We start from the raw sequence: 21,178 nt of genomic DNA on the forward strand, positions 1-21,178 counted from the left end.
CCGATTAACGATATCGATTTTTTTTACTGTGTGACTAGTCAACTTAAAACATTACAACAACATGACTGAAGTAACATTCTCTTTATAAGTAACTTGAAAAACCATCTGGTTAAGGAACATTGTATTTTTAATAGCCACGCCATATATAAATTGGCCAACAAGGTGTAAAAAATTGTAAAACAAATTCACGAGTTAAAAATCGTTGCAGAAGATTTGAATAAAAAAATATGTGTAAATATTGCAGTTGCAGGAATGCAGAGGTATTTTTTTGCAAGTTTTGCTAAGCATAGGAAAGATTGGCTGTCAGCTCGGCTTCGACTTTGTCTTCTGATTGAATGACAGGTTGTAATGCTGCAGCCTTTTTCTTAAAAAGATACAGTGGAAGTAAAGGACTGAACATGGAAACTGTAAAGCCTAATTTAACCCAATGCGTGAAGTTGTGGACGTATAGGAGCAAATACATCCACCAGATGTCTGTCTAGTGTCTAATATAAAATAATATATTTATTTTTCTTTTTTCCCCCTTTTAAATACTGATCATTTCATGCACTTTTTACCACTCTGGTTTATGCTGACTGACCACTGTCTATAATCAGTTAAGATAATCAGTTTATTAATGTAGGATAATTCATTTTAAAGTGACATATTATTGTTTGCTTTTTATATTTTACAACAAAGTGATTTTAACCAAGCATGATAATATTAAGAGCTTGAATTAGTTTGTTACACTTAATACAACAATTAGACGATCTATAATGTTTTCTTTGTGTATGTGGACACATGAATAAAGTCATAAGTGTCTTTAACCAATTATTTTTATTTACATAATTTGAGTTCAGAAACTGCAGAGATGTTAAAATTATCGTTACGATATAATAATAATAATGACTGAAATGGGAAACCATATTTGTGAAATTCAATAGGTGGCGATAATGCTAAAGAGTTAGTTACCATATATGGTTTGCCTAAATCATGTGTCCTAGATTGTGTGTGCCTAAAACGTGTGTGGTTCTGCGGGCCTGCAGCTGGATATTATTGGCCTGACAGCCTGCCTGGGTTTCAACTAGGTCCGCTAAATGACGTCATGGGGGCGGGTACTTTCACTTTCACTGGTACAGCTGCTCACCTCTGCTCGTGTTCAAACCAAACTAAGATCAGCGTGGTTCAAACTAAGATCGGTGCTGTTTTTCACATGGCAGGTTTTTACGTCCTTCATACAAGTTGAGAGATCGAGTTTATCGACTTGATAAAGGAATGTCTTGACAATCCACACGGACGTGACTTAGTAAAGCGTGAAGTCATGTAGGATTTTACTTGTTGCATTAGTCTGAATGTAAATCCCCTTGTCAGCCAGTGCTGGAGTTGTGTGAGAGAGTGGACCAAAGCGCGTTTGATGCAAAGGTATTAACAAAAGAAAAATGCACAAGTTAAGACACTTAAATGCTTGTATTTGTTGTATTTGCACCAGCTCTGCGATGCATGACCACAACTTCATGCATTGGGTTAAACTGGGCTGTCCAGTCTCTGTGTTCAGTCCGTCATTACCATGATTGAAACCCAGTCAGGCAGTCAAGCAGATCGCACACCAGAAGCGCCGCACGGCGCCACGACACAGCGTGCACAGTCAACTGAAGTGACCTTTAATTAGTATTTTGCACTTTAAAAAATTTATTTTTGTAATTCAATTAAGATATTTTTCAGGGTCTTAATATTTATTCTTTAATTCTTTTTTTATTTACTCTTATGTAAAAGGTTCACATTTATGCAACCAATATTAATAAGTTGGTTGTTTTTTTCCATACTTACTGTTGCTGACTTTTGCTCTCAGTTTGATCCAGCCGTTCATACATTCCACTCAACGAAATAGGTAAAAGTAAAGTATTCATAATTTGTGCTGATATTGGATTTATATTGGTTCGTACTGAAGGCTGCAATATCAGTATCGTATCGGAAGTTAAAATGTTGTATCGGGACATCCCTAGAAGAAATAGAATTTAATGATTTTATTATAACTGTGACTGTTTATGGTATGAGCAATGCAAATACAAATCATTATAAAGCATGCAAATAGTGCTATAAAATAATAGATATCTGCTTGTTAAGTGTGACGTCACCTGATAAAGCTTTCGGATTCAAGCACTGTATTAAACTGTATGGGGAGAATCAAGAAATGGTAATAATAAATGTTTACAGAGTCATGTAATTATCAAAAATAACGATCGCAATATGTATATTTATTTATATATATATATATATATATATATATATATATATATATATATATATATATATATATATATATTTTAGGGGTGTAATGATACACTCAGCTCACGATACGATGTGTATCACGATATAATGTTCACGATTCGATATGTATCACGATATTTGGAATAAAAATTGAAAATTAAACTGAAATGCAAATTTTACCAAGTAAACTATTTTTTATGTATTTCTTTTGTTTCAACTTGTTAAACTGAACCTTCTTTAAGAAAATAAATTAAACAGGCCTGTCTCTGGAAAATAAAACAATTTAAAAACTTCTTTAAAATATTATTGAAATGACAGACAAAATTAAGGAACAATTTAAGTAAAGGTGCAAAAAAAAAGAAAAAAATAAGCTTTCTATTCAATTGAATTTAACAGTAAGAGCTTAAGGCGTTGCTTGGTCACTTGTGTTTTTTGTGTGTGCAAAAAAAAAAAATCCACATTTCCAGATATTTAATTCATATTTAATTAAATTTATTTAGAGATATCTCTAATTACAATTGTGACTAGTCAAAACTCATTTAGAGATATCTGCAAATATTTTTCAATGGAAGTCAATGGAGGAATATGACTAGTCATAATATATTTGCAGATATCTCCAATCTGATTTCGTACTAGTACAATTGTAATTGCAGATATTTCTAATTGTCATTCTGACTAGTCGAATTATAATTATGACTAGTCAAAATATAATTAGATTTAGAGATATCTCTAAAGATATTTATGGATAGACAGAACAAAGGTTTAAATGCTAAAACGGCTTGCCATACGCGCGCGTCTATCAGTCCGCCCTCTGTAGTAACAGCTCACGGTCAGCTCACGTCATCTGTGATTTTGCGACGGGAACATTATATGAAGACAGAATGATATTTTAGGCTGAATTGTACCTTATAAATACAGTATGTGACTCTTTCAACACCATTAGGAGGTATCCCTGTAGCTGTGCAAAGTATGTAAATCACTGTGAAGACTTTAAAACTTAGTATGTTTGACCCAGTATGCGTGTCAAAAAGCGGACGAGTCTAAAGCAATGACTGTACAACCGAAATGTTGCCAGACGTCTGATTTTGAGAGGATGGGCCATCCTCTATTTCAACTCCACTCATCTTGGTCTGCTAACATTACTGCTGCTGCAATCTGAACTCACGTGCGACAGCAGGTAGAACGTAGCTCACGTGCAAACAGCTCAACTAATAAGAGAAAATGAACGTCATATCGTAATCAAATCGTCATAACGCCACGATGCATATTGTGACATTTTTGCATCGCAATAAATCGTACAACGATAAATCGTTACACCCCTAATATATATATATATATATATATATATATATATATATATTATTGTGCAGTATTTGGTTTATGTTGGCTAATCAATTCCTTGACTATGCTTGTGAAGACACAGCTGCAGACAGAAACGCATCTCTTCATCAGTCTTTGATAGACACTGTTGATCCAGGAGATTCAGTCAATTTGCAATGCAGCATCTTCACTGAGAGCTGTGCAGGAGATCACAGCGTCTAATGATTTAAGCAAAGCTTAGGAGACTCTAAAGGAGTGCTTTACACAAAAGGAGAGAGAAATGGCTGCTGTAACAGCACTAAGTTCCCAACACAGAGCTGTGTCTACAGTCTCCACAAGAACAACATCAGTCAATCTGATACTGGCATTTACTACTGTGCTGTGGCCGCATATGGACAAATACTGCTTGAAAGAGGAACAACTGAATATTAGAGGTAGAGTTTAAAAAAACATTTAATCAGTCATTCAGTATTATTTTAATATTTGATTAAAATATTGGTGAAAATAAGAACTGTTGTATTTTTGTGACAATAAAAGGTAAGCAATTTGATATATTTACAAAATCAAAATTCCACTACAGAAACACATTGGCTTCTGCAGGCTTTATGGAGGTAAATATATAAAGACCTTTTTAAGATCAAATAAATGGTAAAAAGCGTAAGCATCACAACATGGAAATCCCTTTAATAACGAGATTTTTAAAAAATTAAGTTCAATTCTTTTCTTAAATTTCTTCATTTTTGCATCTAAAGCAAATCTTGATCTTAAGGATGTTTAGAAATATGGAAAAATATTTGTATGAAAGTATGAAATTTTTCCATACACCCAGTAAAACAATTTAAGAGCTGATTTGTAATTTAGCATTATCACTGAATCAGAGTTAAATACATAATGATGTGTGCTCTGTGATCTCATAGATGCATGTAACTAATCTTCAGCCCATAAATCCAGACTGGCATCACTTTTTTTGCTCAAATAAAGTGCCACGTGGAACTCTGTTTAGTCTATAATTGTTTCTGTATGATTTTTTCATTGCTGCATGTACTTCTCTGTTTATGAATAATGCATTGTTCAGAGTCAAAGAAAAAAATTCTAACAGCTGGCTCACATCTAGCAAAGATGCAACATTAAAGGTTTTCACACATTTAACAAAAACTTACTGGCATTAAAGATGTGTTTACTGTTGATTGTATACACACTGATCTATATACAGAGAATAATTACATAATTTCTATTCAATTTAATGATTTCTCTTCATCTGAAATTTTAAAAAAATCATTAAATATTATTGCAAAATGAAAACTGTCCATATTTTAATGTCGTTCTATGTTTCAGTTCTATTTTGTATATATGAATATGTTAGGAATGAGATTAGAATTAGTCTGGTCTTGAATGTATAATGATATATTTGTAGGTAAGTCTATACTTTGTTGCTCACTTCATGGGGAAACTTGAATATCATAACTATGTTTTTTTCTTTTTACAACATGTCTCCTAGTGAATAAACTGTACACACATTTGTTCAGCTGTTTGTATGTGAATGTTATGGTGGAGTTTGCGATTGAGAACTAATAATGAGGTCTGAAATAAACCAACGATGGAAATTGCATTGCATTGTTTTCATTATTTTAATTGAAATTATAAACTCTTGTGGTTGTATAAAGTAAAGTTTCCTGGGAAAATGCTTCCTATAGTTCACCTTAAGTTTTTTATTTATCCAAAATTCAACCCATAGTCTCTACTGGCACCTAGTGGTTGAAAAGCATTCAAATGAGATCTGTTGGTTTGACTTCCTCCTCCTGTCAAACAAACTGCCGCATTATGCATTTAATCTGTTTTGTAGTTAAGAGATGATCCTGATACAAAATAAAAGCAGCGGAGACTAATTTATAATTGCTTATTCAGGAAAACACTTTAGAATAATGGTACTTTAGTTCATGTTGGTTAATGTATTTATTAAAATTAAGTATGAATAATAAATTAAATGTAAAGCATTTATTAATCGCAGTTCAACAATAACTAATGCATTATTAAAATCCAAAGTTGTGCTTGTTAACATCAATGCACCGTGAGATAACATGAACTAACATAATGTTATTTAACTTAACTAACCAATTTAAACTAACCAATTTTGAACTAACTTATTTAACTTAACTAATATTAACTATTAATAAATACCCTAATAAACGTATCACTAAATGTTAATTCATGTTAGTATAACTAAATGGACCATTACTTTAAGAAAACTTTAGAAAAAAAGTTGGGGAAAAAAAGGTAAGATGTAAAAGTTTAATGTGCAAAAATGTCATTCCATTACTGCAGCTGGTTTTTGAAGCAGCTTTTGCATTCAGTGTTTGCTGAAGACTTTTGTGATATGCCAGTAAGCTTATCTTATATTATCTCTCGTTGGCTCTGATGTAAGACACACGTCATTTGCCAACCCCATGATTGAAACTGGTGGTTTAAAAGTTTCATTTCTTGACATCTTCGAACCTGTAAGAAGTTTAAAAACAGAGGCCTTAAAAGGTTTGTTTTATTGTTTTTATGCTATTTGAAACTTATATTCTACTTTTGTTCCTTATGATGAACTACATACTATATTTTCTTCTATTTTGGACAGTAATTTTGAGAGTGACCCGTTTTAAGCTTATGGTAGACTATTTCCACTGATAGTGTTTTTCAATTTCTGTCTTAATACATGAGAGTTATGAGAGTAATGGAAAGACACTTGGGCTAGATTTTTTTCTGGTCATTTTGATGTGGGAAGTAGAATGAAGACATGAAGTTGAGCTGAAGGTGTATGTAAACCTCAGTTGTCTGTAGCAGAAGCCGTTGGACACATGGTAACATTCATCTACTCGTATTTTCTCGTATGGGCAAATGTTTTTACAACCTGCTCATTTGTTCACTTTTTAGGGAAAATTCTAAGTAGAAGGATAATTGTGGAGGACAGATGATCATGAGATATTACTTTATCCTTTTGCTTTCCTCAACAATATGTAAATATGACTACATCTTTTTAAATATTAAAGTGCTCATTTAACAATCTAACAATTTTTAAACACTAATTTCAGTTATAAATATTTTGTTTGGGGTTTATTTTTGCAGTTTGCTCCTCTGATGTGGACGTTGTCCAGGAGAATAATGTAAAAATTGTTCAAGCTGGAGAGGATGTGAACCTCACCTGCACATTTTCACCTAATATGCAATTGTCAACAGCATGGTTTAAACACACGGCTGATGGAAAAACTTTACAGATTGTGTTTAATCTGTTTTTTACAAAAAGTCCCATTTGGAATAACAACTCTGAGAAAATGAACAATGTAAATGTTATCATAAGAGAAGGTTATTTTAATCTGACCATTTTAAAGACAAAGCCTTCAGACTCTGCAACATATTACTGTGTAGTTTCATCATATCAAGCCATTGGAATGGGTTCAGGAACTAGATTAATTGTCAGAGGTAAGTTGTGTTTATTATATTAGCTCTATTTAGTTTGTGTTGGCTAATTGTTTAAATCCTGACTATCTGACTGTGCTTTTAAAGATGCAGCCACAGACAGAAACACAACTCTTCATCAGTCTTCAATAGACTCTGTTGATCCAGGAGATTCAGTGAATTTGCAGTGCAGCATCTTTACTGAAAGCTGTGCAGGAGATCACAGCGTCTACTGGTTTAAGCAAAGCTCAGGAGACTCTGAAGGAGTGCTTTACACCAAAGGAGAGAGAAATGGCGACTGTAAGAACAGCGCTGAGTCTTACAAGCAGAGCTGCATCTACAGTCTCAACAAGAACATCAGTCGCTCTGATACTGGCATTTACTACTGTGCTGTGGCCTCATGTGGAGAAATACTGTTTGGAAGAGGAACTCAACTGAATATTAAAGGTAAGATTAAGGCAAAATACAAACATTAAGGTTAAATGATGAAAGGCTTAGTTTGTTCATTCCTATACGGAAATGTATGTTATATACATCTATCATTCATATTTGAAGCATGTTAAATAAAACAAATTGTCACATTTGAAATTAATTATTTAATATAACCTGATCTTAATGCAAAAATGTCACATGTTCAATCTTGTTACAGAAAGTGGTGATTTATATCCTGCTCTTCTTGCTCTTGGAATTTCAAATGTTATATTTTTGGCCCTTGTTGTTTTTCTGGGAGTAAAACTCAGGAGTCAGTGTAAAAGTAAGATTTTTAGATTATAATTCATCTTGTATTATTGTATTCTCATAAATTGTCAGATACCACATTTTTTATTTAGAATAACAATATATACATTTCATTTTCCAAAGTGCTTGCAGCTCAAAGAACTCAAGTAAGTACATGACTTCCTAAAATTTATTTCATATTAGAAGTTCTGATGTGTTTGAAAGCCTTATAATATAACATTTTTATTTTTCTCTTGACATCAGAATGAAGACAGCCTAAACTACACACCCATTAATTTTAGCCAGAATTCTAGAAGAGTTGCAGTAAGTGACTCTCAAGACCAATATTTGTATGCAATGGTCAGATCACAAAAGTAACATTTCACATCTGCATTATTGAAATATTCAATGGACTTAATTTGAATAATTTCAGTTAGTGCTACTCAGTTTCCTTTAATCCATCTGTAACAATCAAGATATTTAAAGGAAAGGGTTATTCAAGTGTTTGTTATCTTAAAATGTCAACCAAAAAAAATATTGTAAGATGATAGCTATATAGCTGGCCAAATTATAATGTTTTTGTATATTACTGTATTATTTTGATTTTACTGTATTTGTACTATTATAATTTGCTAAAGATATGTGTGGTTTTATGCGACTGAATAATGCATGTACTGTATGCTGTTAGACTCTTGTGTGCAACCTCATTTAACATCTCTTTTTGGATCACATGTGTACAGTATTGTTCATTTGCACCATCTTATATACCAGTTATATATGTGAATAAATATATATGAAGATCATGTGAATTTGTGTGTATTTTAATGTGCATTCATTTCTTAAGACATACTGTGGTTTCAGGGAAATTAATGGTGGAAATTATTACAGTGCATTGTTTTTATTTTAACTTCTGTTTAACTTCTTTAATTCTTCAGATATGTTGAATGCAGAATTCAGCTTGAAGTCTCTATTGCCACCAAATGTCTGAGACAAATAGAAAATGGGGGAAAAGAAAAAAAATGAATACTTTTAGAGATAAATCTATGAAACAGTAACAATACCCTTTCAAAATGTACACTGTTGTACTTTTTTGTACAATGGGTACATGTTAGTACCTAAAGGATCCATATTGGTACCTAAAAGTTATTTACCAATACCTAAAAGGTCCATATTGTACCCTGAAGGCTCATATTTTACACCTAAAAGGTTTTAAATATTTACAGTTTAAACAGGAACCGTGGGTTAATGACAGATTTTGTATCATTATTTCTGAGAGTTTAAATACAAATAGGTGATATGATGCAGAAGCTGATATGATTGGTTTTCTGGAGCTCTTATAAAGCTATAGTCTTTCTGTGAAAATGTATTGTAGAAAATTGATGTGAATTACTTAATTATATTATTTGTGCATACATGTGATGGTTAAATATCCTGTTGATATTTAGACCACTTGCTATGTGTACTTTTACTCGATGCCTTAACTAACATGATTATTTTTCCCTACCCAAAGAAAATTGCTGTCCCTAATAATGAATATGTTGGGTCCTAATAATAATAACAATCTTTCTAAGAAACCTTGTTAGTGCTTACTGTATGTTATTTTTACATTTTTACAAATGTCTCCACGCATGTCGCCTAAAGGGCGTCACACACCGGATGCGCCGCGACACCACTTGCACATGACAGTTTAAAGTATCGCACACCAGACATGCACATTCACATGCTTCTTAAAATAAAACTAATCAGATGGCACTCTGTGGTGTGGCAGAAATAAAAACAGTGTCCTGAGTCTTTGCGGCGCCGGTGTGTGTACCCTGATAGAAACCTATGTTTAGAATTCTAAAATGCATGTGGCTGCGAGGCGCTACGCGGCACGTCGCCGAGTGGTGCTTCTGTTGTGTGACCATCTTAATATGACAAATGCTAAGCACATCCTCTCATGTACACCACCTTACAAGGCACCTGTTGAGTTATAAGCATAACTTTCCTCTCTTTTGGTCTCGTGAGTCATTTTGTCAAATAACATTAATCAACATTACAATGAAGCCAACTAAATACAGCCTATTATTATTAAAAAGTGTTTCTTATCACAGTGTTTAATAATTAGTTTTATTAACTTATTTTTTGTTATTATTATTACTACTAATATTACTATTTTTAAAAGTACGAAAGCCAAACTGCAGACTTGGTTTGATTAAAAAGTAACTATCTTTTATAAGTTTTTCTCAGAGAAAAGATTAGTGTTTAGGTGTCTATTTAAGTGTTTACAAAAAAAAAAACACTTACACATTTAAAATGAAAACTTTCAAACATTTTGTAGTTTTTGTAAACTGCAGCCAATAAGCAAATAAGCATAGTTTATATGTTTAATGAAAAAAAAACTAAAGCAATTTACTTGACAAACCATTATTTGAATGAAATTGGCACACATTTTATTTGAGTACATGTGTGCCCGTCACTTTTTTAAAGTTAATAGGCAGTTGCAGACAGAGCTTAATAACACCAGTGATTCTTAATACCTGTCGGTTTACTTATGGCTGTGAAGTTTATCTGATTTTGATTACAACTGTGGCTCATACCAATAAAACAATTATTAAGCCACACTCAGTTTTGCCTTTTTTGGCAGCACTGTATTAAACTGAACTAAACTGACGCATTATCTCATGTGTTGGTGGATTTAGTGAATTTAAAATGTTTAGATACCTTGTTGCCTATACTGTAGGCAGATGCTTTTGGTATATTCAGCATTGCACCACTGCACATTGTCCAACTGGGAGGAAGGAGCAGGACGGCTTGATAAAAAAAGACAAGGAAGAGAAGAGGACGTCAGGTTCTGGCAACCTCTGGAAATCAAGTATAAAATGAGTATAAGGAACAACAAAGTATTTTGCAAACTAGGTATATTTAAAACAAAAATTATAATGTAAAGAAATTAAAAAAACTTTAAAAGTAAAGCCAGCATGTAGTAGCTTTGCAAAAAATGTGTTTTTCTGTTTTATCTTTGTTTTGTGTTTTTTAATATATTTTAAGGATTTATCTCAATGTTTTGTAACAGATGCTGTAGATCAAATGACAGTAAAATGATGGCAGATGCAGTATGCCCAAGTGTAATTATTGCTATATAAAATGTACTTTCTTTAATGGTCGAAATAAAACAAAACCTATGCAATGTGTGATTTTAAACACAACACTTCCGTCCAGTGAAATGCTGAACTGGACCCCAGCCCACAGTCACCCACCAACTGAAGCATCACCACATCACGAAGAGTAAGAAATCATTGAGGGATTTGCCATGGTAAGATTGACTAAACTGAGTTAAGGTGAATGAGAGCATCACCCCACGACATTTAGGGTCTTTTCAATAGATATTGCGTTGGGGTGGGGAGCACTCAACATCCTAACAAAGACCTGAGATAAGCTGCTGTGGCCCTAAATACACTACATTATATATCAGTTGATATAAGTTTATTGCTGTTATTTTAGACTGTATTTGATTTGATCTCAACCACAACCTAATTCTAATGTGCTCTTATATTTGCACTTTTGTTGTTTCTGCTGTTTGTTTCCCAAAAAGGGCAGGTTATATCCAAAGTTGGTTATATCCACACATTAACTCATTTTAAGGGTCCCTATAGTGTTTACCAACGTAATTTCAATATTTTGACTAAATCGCATTCAAGTGTGACTTAAAAACAACATTGGCACTATTTAATTGACTGTAAACAATGCTACTTTGATAGTCATTGGCTAACGTTACTAATATGATTTTCATGTTCAGAATTTGAAAACAACTGTTTTCTGAAATATTATTAAGGATAAAGTCTGAATGTGGGAAAATAAAACCAGCTTTACCTCAATGTGGATATGTTGTGAGGGAACAGCAATTAACATTACCATCCAGACAGAAAACAGACAATGTGTCCCTAAATAGGCGTCATCAAATTATAGTTGGTATTGATTTATTTCGGTTATTTTAGACTAAACATTACATGTGTTGTTTTATTATCTGGTTATTTAGATTTGTATAGCCTATATTAGTTTGTATATGTCTATATTGGTATTCCCAACAAGGCGTTTGTTGTAGGCCTTAAAAAGGTCATTTAAGTATGTGAAAATATCTCCCTTGCATTTAACATTATAGGTTATGTTGAGTTTTCAAAAATAACAATAATATTAAAAATTATAACAAAGTTATCTTTTGATCACAGTTCCAAACACTGGAGTGTGCATTAACTTCTAAATGGACGAGCATTGTTCAGTTTTTCAACATTAATAACTTGTAGACCTCATTTAACATCTAACGTTATTTATTTGCTGTTTAGTGGGTTACAGCAATAAAAGCCCAGCTCTTTATCTTACATTAGTTAGCAAACGTGTAATTCGGTTTTAGTTTAATGTCGTGGGGAGAGAGACCACATATTCCACTGAACTTTTGCTTGATACACTTAAAGCTTTATTTATACAGTAAGTTTTTCTTAAACTTCGTTTGGAATGCACACTTACACGTTTTGTGGTAGGTCTACTGCTTTTAAATCCTTGTTTGGGACGAGGTTTCTGAGAGGTGAGTAATGAGTGGTCTGGTGCCTTCCATTTTCGCGGTCTCGACTGGTAAACAGTTTGGAAAAGGGCGGAAAAGACTTTTATTCTTCCCGCTTCAGCCGGCTGATACCATCTCAAAAGTAGGGGAGGACGAATGGATTAAATATTATTTCGGAGTTATTTTTATTTGTCAGGATTATTACAATTGGTTAGCTTTAATAATTATCACTTTGTGCTTGTTATATTTCTGTTAATTTGTTAAGTCTGTTTAGTAAAATACCTTGTTTGTAAAAACCGTTAATATGTCTCCCCTATGTCACATAAATTAGTATAGTCTCAATTCTCAAGTTCGCCTCAGTCTGTAGTGTGTAGCCAATGACTGTAAAAAATGTAGTGTAGCTAACTAGAACAGTGCAGTTTTTAATTGGTTAGTGACAATGGGCGTCGATAAACAGGAAAATAAGCTGGGAATACGTTACTTATGAATGAATTATACATTGCATATAAAACAGTAACCTCGTTAATTATTTGTACTTTTTTATACCAATTTATTTATTCGTGGAAATCATTCTTATGTACATTTTACAGTATAAAAAACATTCACTTACTTGGCAACCCGAAACAAATCGCATGTTTTAAATAAAAATTTTCTCATTTGATTAGTGTATTTAAGGTCATTTTTAATGTGGGTCTATTTTTATTCATCTGTACATGTAAATTTATACTTAATGTATTATTTTTTTACTTGTTTTGTCTATTTTTTCTGAATGTAATCGCTAATGCTTTGTTGTATGGCATCCCCAAACCCTGGGTCTTTACTTGACAATTGTTTTTCTCTTCACTTTTTTATTTCATATGCAAGTGTTAATAAGCATTTACATTTAGTCATTTAGCAGATGCTTATGATGCTTTTAAAACAAAGAGAGAAGGAAAGCACCTGTCATAGATGGCACATGGCTCCTGAATACCATAAAAGTACGTAATAGTATATATATTTTATCTTTTTTTTATTTCAACAGATTCTTTTTCTTTAACTATTGAGAAGAAAATAATTTATGTGAATTTATGTGTGTAAAGCGTGAAAACCTATATACTTTGCGGATGGGATCTGTCCCCACCCCACACAGCAAGCACATAATATGGGGCCCACATGAATTTTACATGAACTACAGAGGTACAGAGTGGTCATTGGCTTAAAATGGACATCTTATTTGGAGCCTATTGGGTGGCCCAGCTAGTGGTGAACCCATGAGGTCTCCCTATGTGATTTTCAGTTGGATAATACATTTTATGCAGAAACGTAAAAATGTAATGCATTGGCTCAAAAAAGTTATTGTTTTGACACTTGGACTAACAAGCTACTTAAAGTAAAACAAAAATGTTTACATTTTAAATTATTATAAAATGAAAACGGCGACACGGTGGCTCAGCGGTTAGCACTGTCGCTTCACAGCAAGAATGTTTGAGTCCCAGCTGGGTCAGTTAGCATTTCTGTGTGGAGTTTGCATGTTCTCCCCGTTCGCGTGAGTTTCCTACCGGTGCTCCACAGTCCGAAGATATGCGGTATAGGTGAATTAAATGAACTAAATTGGCCATAGTGTACATAGTACTGGGTTGTGGCTGGAAGGGCATCTGCTGCATAAAACATACCCTGGATAAGTTGGTGGATCATTCACTGTTGCGACCCCTGATAAATAAAGGGACTGCGCCGCAGGAAAATTAATGAATAAATAAAATAAGAACAGGCACACTGCTCCACTGAGAAAAGTACTTATTGGTAGCTGTTACACAGCAATATCAAAAGCAAATCTACACCTTTGCCCTCACAAAATGACATACAATTACAAGGAACTTTTGGCTTGACAAAAAAGCATTGTACATGTAATAAAGATGTATAAGAACAAGTCACAATTGGAGTTGATTAGAGAGCTAATTATATACAGTATGTATCTAAAATAAGTAGTTTTCAGCTGTGTTGTTGACATGCTAAACCAGAATACAGCGTGTCCTCTTGTTTGCTCTCTCTCTTCACTCTTGAGTGTTTGCTGGAGGTGTTTACAGTAGCGTAGGTCACTTCACTAAACTGAATAAAAAAAGTAGAAGAAAAGAAAATGTTTATTACAATGTTCATTATAGATAGATTATTAGTGACTTCTAATTTGTTTTCATTTATAACATCCTACCGGATTTATTGACAAATCTTCATCAGCAGTCTGTATTTGAGATTTTCTCCCTGTTGTAAAAAATAAATAAATAAAAATAATAAGAAAAATAATAACAATGAAATAAAAATGCATCATGATAAGACAATGCTTACACATGTAATTATGTTTTTGAGATTACAGGATACATTAGCAGAAATGCTTACCATTTTTCCTCTGACAGCAAAGCAGAATATTGATTGCAAGACTTATTGCCAGTAACACAGCGAGGCCAATTTGAATGAGCAATATTTTCGGGCTCCCAACAGCATCTGAAACATGCAAACAAACATATGTAATATTTTCTGTTTGTCTTTTTGCATATTATTTTATTATTTACAGTAGAACAGATGTTAGGATAGGTATGCACAGTTTTTTTAAATCTTTAAGTTTCATCTGAAATTTTCTTCTAAAATGATTTGCTTGTCAGGTTCCTTATTATTTTATTTATGATTAATTTTGTATTTTTTATTTTATGACAAAGATTATGGTATTTTCATTGCCCTCAAAGTGACATAACTGAACATAAACATAGAAGGCTAAGAAAAATGCTCATTTTAGATGAAAATTCCAGACGGCTCTTGTTTTTTTTTTTTTTTTTTTTTTGCATCTAAACTTTTCATTTATTTTTTTGACCAGAAAATGGGGATTCAATCTACAACATATGACAAAAGCATGGTGTATTGTGTAGAGGAACACCATCATGGCTTTTATTTGCCAAAATTATCTTGCAAAAAAAAAAAAAAAAAATGGGCAAACTAGTGGATTCTATCAAAAAGCCTAAATAAAAATGCTCAGAAAAAAAATAGAAAAAATAAAGTTCAAACTGACTACAATATAATCAGTTTCAGTGTTTCAAACTAATATCATTCTTGTGAAATTTTAATTATTTTAAAAAAATTCCCAAGTGCTTTTTAACAGCGAGATTTTTTCAGCACATTTTTAAATATGATATATTAATATGTTATTTTTAATCACTATTTTAGTTAGCCTTTCCCATAGTGACAGTACATAATATATTTCTAGGTATTATGCAGGATATTTGTAATCATTTAAACACGCAATTTAAAGGCTTAACTAGGTTAGGTTTAGTTAAGATACAATGGGTTACTTAGGCAAGTCATTGGACAAAAGTGGTTTGTTCTGTTGCCAAATAAGAAAAATATATATACTGTATAGGGGACTAATAATATTGACTTTAGCTTAGTTTAAAAAAAAATCATCCCAGCCATACTTAAAGAAATACTTTCTCCAGAAGAATTATATAATATGAAATAATGTGAAATGTTTTCTGCTCTGTTAAACATCTCCTGGGATGAAAAAGAATAAAACATTGCTCTGTCTGGAGGGCTAATCAATTTTTCATCAACTGCAACGCAACTCTTCCATAACTTCTCAAGGTCTTCAATCTTCAAAGATTTTGAAAATAAAAACATTTTCCAAATGAACTCACACTCACCTAAATTGAGTTTAGAAACATTTCCAAATAAAGCCTGTCCACATGTGGCCAGTGCACAATAATGCATTTCCATTTCTGATGACCTTGATCTTTTCATTGGGAGATTGTACATGCAGGTCGGTGAAAGACAGTCAGATTTAGAGCTCCCGACACATGATTTACTTGAGTTTCCATAAATATGAATAAACCCTGGAGGAGATTCTTCTGACCCATGACTGAACCAGTAGAGACGATGTTCATTTCTCACTAGCTGGTTTTGGACTGAACAGAGAAGAGGGTTTTTTGCCGACTCAACTTGTTCAAGCTCATGCAACTGTAGATAAGTGGGTTTGTTGAGATTTGTTCCTGGAACAGATGATATTATGAACAGTTTTAGAATCATTAGAAACTTTTAAAAGAGATATTTTACCCCAAAAAAACAGTGTTTCTATTATTAAAATAAGTTTCAGTTATTTTAGTTCTGTTGAACACAAAGGAAGATATTTTGAAGAATGCTGAAAATCTATAACAATTGACTTCATTAATATTTGTTTTTTCCTAGGAAGTCAGTGGTTACAGGTTTCCAACATTCTTCAAAATGTCTTCTTTTGTGTTTAACAGAACAAAAAAACAAAATGATTTGTTACAAGTCAAGGGTGAGTAAACAACGGCCGAATTTTCATTTTTGGGTGAACTATGCTATTAGCATGAAGATGAAATGCGCTGACTCACCTTTAACAACCAGACGAGTGCCATTTCCAAACTCAATGACATTGGAAAAAGATGTAGCACAATAATATGTTCCTGAATCTGACTGTACAGCGTTCACAATCTTCAGATTAAAACCACCAGTGTCTCTCAACACTTCAAAATGACTGCTGTCAAATTCATTGTGAAATTGGATTTCTGATGAACGTAGGATAGAGGAAGCAATGAGACGTGGCTCTTCTCCAGTGACTTGCTTGTACCACAGTGTCATGCTCATTTGTGAATTTGTGATAAAACAGCGCAAAACTGCTGTCTCTCCTTCCTGAAATGACACAACTGTATCAGGCTGTATGATGTTTCCATACACTGTCTCAGCTGTTAAAAAAATACAAACAAAGCTAACATTATGACGATCTTCAGAAAAAGCATTAACGTTATTATTTTAATTCATGTAAACATTACTGAAATGGCACTTACAGACTTCAAACAAGAGGAAGATGATCACACAGAGTCGTTTGTTCATCTTTTCTTCATTCAGATCATTCTGTGCTGAGGCTGAGAAGAAAAAAGCTCACACAGAATTGACCGTTACCTGCACTTAGTTTATAAGGTCACATGATTTTTTTTAGTGAGCAAATCATTGTTCATTTCCTGGAGTTGACACAGTTTCAACCACAGCTTAAAAGAATTCTGTGGAAAAATAAGAAAATATTAGCAGACGTTGCATGCAGTTTGGACAGTGAATCTTTAAATTAAATTCAAATTAAATTAAAATTCATTAAAGTACGTTCATACATTAAAATATAACAAATTAATTGTTTTAATTGGACAGAGAAAGATTCTATATTTAATTTTGATTCTACATTTGATTATATTAAGTATATTTAGTATGAAATGTATGAGCCTGGACCTGAAACCTGAAGTTGGAGACTTAATTTTTGATTAGTAATATGCATTGAGCAACTTTTAAATATGTATAAACTATATATAATATATAAATAAGTTGCTCAATGCATATTACTAATCAAAAATTTACTTTAATATATAAATGTGATCCATACAATATTTATTCTCAGTTTTTAAATTAGTAATATGCATTGCTAAGAACTTTTCTAAATGATTTTCTCAAAATGTAGATTTTTTTGAAGGGTCAGATTCAAATACTTGTATCTCATTCTGTAAACGTATCGATTTACAGTACACAGTACAATAGTTCCCAAGAGGTACGTTTTTTTGCAGTTTTTATTTTCGTGACTCCCCCAGAGGCTGCAGATCTTAAATTTCTCTCATGAGTGCCACTTGCACCTGCTGTTCTCATGTAAATCCACCTAAGGCCAAGCCTCCTTCCCTGAACCCAACCAATAGTGTTTTCAAAAGCACCGATTGACCGGCACAGGCACACACCCACTTCCCTAAACCTAACGGACAGTTTTAAAAAGCAATCCAGAAAAAGAAAAGCCCTCGCCTGATTTTTACCACATTTTTTAGATTTTACCACATTCTTACCCTGTTATTTACTTGTTTATTTTATTTTTGGCTTCTGTTTTTGTCTTTCCTGCTTTCTGGAACCGTTTTTTAGCAGACTCGAGACGCAGAGAGGAGTTGACCACGACGATGAGCTTCAAGTCCACCATTGTACATGGCGAGCTACTGGACATACTGGTAACAGCAAGAAAGATATCCATACGGAGGTCAGCTGGTAAGCGTGAAAAGGAACAGCATCATACCGCCCTGTAGCGTTTGTTATAAAGACAAAATTCAGCCATACGTACTTCTGGCTACATTATTTGTAATTTCCAGAAATGTATATAGGGCTACATTTTAAGAATGAGCTTGTTTTGCATATTGTCCTATAACCATATGGAAACCCAATTTATTCAGCTGCCAGGTGATCTGTACATCTGTTTTGTTTTTTTTTTTGTTTTTTTAAAGAGACACTTATGACTAGTTTTGTGGTCACTTCTCTCTCTCTCTCTCTCACACACACACACACACACACACACACACACACACACACACACACACACACACACACACACACACACACACACACACACACACACACACACACACACCATGCAGTGCTAACAGGCTGATTTTGATTGAAACTGAATACTGAATAAACCTTTGACAAATATCCCTGTCCATGGTCCTGAAATGACAAAACCCTTGGACATCCTTGGATATAAAAGTAAAATCATATTTTGATGCATCATAATTTATGTTCTTCTGCAAATAAATTAGGTGATTATCATTCATTTACATGCTAATTAAAGAGCCAGTGTTGCAATTTGTTTTATTTCTTAATAAAAATTAATTCCTGGTGGTTCATTCCGCTGTGGCGACCCCTGATAAATGAGGGACTAAGCCGAAGGAAAATTAATGACAAAATGAAAATCTATTCCATCGATTCATTCTGCAAGCAATGTAAATTATAAATCATTTGTGTATTTTTAAATATACCATATTTTTATGTTTATGTTAAATGAGTGCCTAGATTTCAGTCTTTTAGATTACGTATCTGATGAATACATTTACTTAAAAGTGAAGTGTGTCATTTTTGTGTCTGTTTTTCAGTACTTTCTTGTAATTCATGTAACCTACCAAACCTTATATCACCATAAATAACAGATTATACATTTAAAAGCACTGTGGCTTTGTGGTGCTCAATGCATTTTTTATGCATGTCTGTATTTTGGCCTATAAACCATAATCTAACATCAAGGAAAAATCTAAATGTTTGCCTTTACACAATAAATCTATCATTTACAACTTATCTTATAAACATGCACATCAGAAAATAATCCATTTAACATGTTTATAAGAGTTAACTTTGCATTTCTGGAAATGGTGAAGCTTTATTTAACATGCAGTGCAGTTATGAGAACAAATGTAACACCTGAATTTAAAAGTCTTTGTAGTTTAGTTAAGTTTCACATAGTGTATGGTGGCAGTGAATAAGCTAAGCACTTGTAAGTGCATGAGACTGCTTCTGACACCTTTTTTTTAGCAACATCAGATGCACTGTGGAAACTTTACACCACTAAAATTGAGCCCAGCTAAAGTGTGTATAAAGTGTGTCTTGATCTTTCCATTCTGTTCTTACTTTTAAACCACAAACACGCCGGCCTGCACTCTGACCTCGAAGCTGAGAAGAAGATGGTGATCTGATCTGTCAGCTCCATTTTACACTTTAGTGCTAAATAACATCAAATGAAACAACATTATTAATAAATTGAACACAATTCAGTTTGTTAAATATAAATAGAAAGGATTATATATGTTGTAATATTTTTTATTGTAATATGTATTATTTATAATATTGTAGTTTATTGTAATATTTCTTAACACTTTAAAAACAATAAAACATTTGTATAATATATTTAAAAAGGAAAGAAATATTATTAAATATATATGTTGATGCATTAAACACCTTCATGTAATAAAACAATAATAATAATAATAATAATTATTATTATTAATAATAATAATAATAATAATAATAATAATAATAATAATAATAACTTGCAGCACATTCTTCATTCTTAAGCAGAGATGCATGTACATTTAAACATAGATATAGATATAGTTACTATAACTATACAGTCACCGGCCACTTTATTAGGTACACCTGTCCAACTGCTCATTAACGCAAATTTATAATCAGCCAATCACATGGAAGCAACTCAATGCATTTAGGCATGTAGACATGGTCAAGACGATCTGCTGCAGTTCAAACTGAGCATCAGAAGGGGGAAGAAAGGGGATTTAAGTGACTTTGAACATGGCCTGGTTGTTGGTGCCAGACGAGCTGGTCTGAATGATTCAGAAACTGCTGATCTACTGGGATTTTCACGCACAATTATCTCTAGGGTTTACAGAGAATTGTCCAAAAAAGAGAAAATATCCAGTGAACGGCAGTGTCATAAAGTGCGAATCATGTGAGACTGGTTTTTTGAACATGCAATGAGATTACTGTATTCAAATGGCCTCCAGAGTCACCAGATCTCAATGTAATAGAGCACCTTTGGAATGTGGTGGAAAGGGAGATTCGCATTTTGGATGTGCAGCCGACAAATCTGCAGCAACTGCGTGATGCTATCATGTCAATATAGACCAATATCTCTTAGGAATATTTCCAGTACCTTGTTAAATCTATGCAATGAAGGATTAAGGCAGTTCTGAAGGCAAAAGGGCGTCCAACCTGGTACTAGTAAGGTGTGCCTAATAAAGTGGCCAGTTAGTGTATGTACAGTATGTATACATTTTGTAACTTTTAGTAACATACAATATATATTGTATAAACAATTTGGAGACACAAAGGAATCAAATACATTTTTAAGACCTCAAAGACTTCTGGTAATAACAGTTTCTTTTTAAGAGGGTGGGCTATTTGTGTTTTTGGTAAAGGAAAGGGATGTGAAAATAAAGGGTGACGTGTGTATTTTGTTGTGGTTTAAATGCAGTGAGCGAAAGAAATATAAATGGGTCTTGCGGCTGGAAACAACTCCAACCATGATGCACGTTCATTTAAAATGAGAGCAAGGGTACTGATCCACTTTTACGTCTT

The 21,178-nt window shown here is 33.1% G+C and overlaps 3 protein-coding genes and 2 pseudogenes across 10 annotated transcripts in view; 2 read left to right on the plus strand and 3 right to left on the minus strand.

Annotated features, from left to right (window-relative positions):
- The window catches only part of nitr3d (novel immune-type receptor 3d), a 150,558-nt gene extending 138,222 nt beyond the window's left edge, over positions 1 to 12,336 (minus strand). For 2 of the 4 annotated variants that reach the window (XM_087258703.1, XM_087258700.1), the window contains exons 1-2: positions 12,226 to 12,336; positions 10,426 to 10,514 (exon numbers count right to left, since the gene is read on the minus strand). The gene's annotated coding sequence lies outside the window, so the exon portion shown is untranslated. Of the gene's footprint in view, positions 1 to 10,425; positions 10,566 to 12,225 lie in introns of all 4 variants that reach the window. The other 2 variants (XM_087258702.1, XM_087258699.1) reach the window with 1 other exon arrangement.
- Positions 3,470 to 4,274, minus strand: si:busm1-263j20.12p (si:busm1-263j20.12, pseudogene; annotated as a pseudogene).
- Positions 3,640 to 4,092, plus strand: si:busm1-105l16.14p (si:busm1-105l16.14, pseudogene; annotated as a pseudogene).
- On the plus strand, positions 6,037 to 8,531 carry nitr1n (novel immune-type receptor 1n). 2 transcript variants are annotated; one of them, NM_001037571.3, is given in 7 exon segments: positions 6,037 to 6,093; positions 6,484 to 6,566; positions 6,676 to 7,029; positions 7,114 to 7,452; positions 7,655 to 7,759; positions 7,867 to 7,889; positions 7,987 to 8,531. In NM_001037571.3, coding segments are annotated over 6 exon segments (981 nt in total). In that variant the 5' UTR covers positions 6,037 to 6,093; positions 6,484 to 6,520; the 3' UTR covers positions 8,101 to 8,531.
- A 669-nt stretch (positions 12,337 to 13,005) lies between the features above and the next one.
- nitr5 (novel immune-type receptor 5) overlaps positions 13,006 to 21,178 on the minus strand; it is a 44,254-nt gene continuing 36,081 nt past the window's right edge. The window contains exons 1-8 of one of the 4 annotated variants that reach the window (XM_087258600.1): positions 18,626 to 19,578; positions 18,017 to 18,572; positions 17,086 to 17,956; positions 16,633 to 16,983; positions 15,922 to 16,266; positions 14,630 to 14,734; positions 14,445 to 14,494; positions 14,016 to 14,344 (exon numbers count right to left, since the gene is read on the minus strand). In XM_087258600.1, coding sequence (XP_087114726.1) covers positions 14,228 to 14,344; positions 14,445 to 14,494; positions 14,630 to 14,734; positions 15,922 to 16,266; positions 16,633 to 16,983; positions 17,086 to 17,131 — 1,014 coding nt within the window. In that variant the 5' untranslated portion in view covers positions 17,132 to 17,956; positions 18,017 to 18,572; positions 18,626 to 19,578 and the 3' untranslated portion in view covers positions 14,016 to 14,227. 4 annotated transcript variants of the gene reach the window in all.

This window comes from Danio rerio, chromosome 7, assembly GCF_052040795.2.
Source record: "Danio rerio strain M-AB ecotype USA chromosome 7, GRCz13ab, whole genome shotgun sequence".
In the NCBI taxonomy this organism is placed as follows: domain Eukaryota; kingdom Metazoa; phylum Chordata; class Actinopteri; order Cypriniformes; family Danionidae; genus Danio; species Danio rerio.

Coding starts and splice junctions, on each gene's coding strand:
- nitr1n (XM_087258694.1), top strand. CDS start 6,521: ATGATCATGAGATATTACTTTATCCTTTTGCTTTCCTCAACAATAT. Junction 7,760..7,866: donor ACTCAGGAGTCAGTGTAAAA/GTAAGATTTTTA, acceptor CATTTTCCAAAG/TGCTTGCAGCTCAAAGAACT. Junction 7,890..7,986: donor TTGCAGCTCAAAGAACTCAA/GTAAGTACATGA, acceptor TCTTGACATCAG/AATGAAGACAGCCTAAACTA.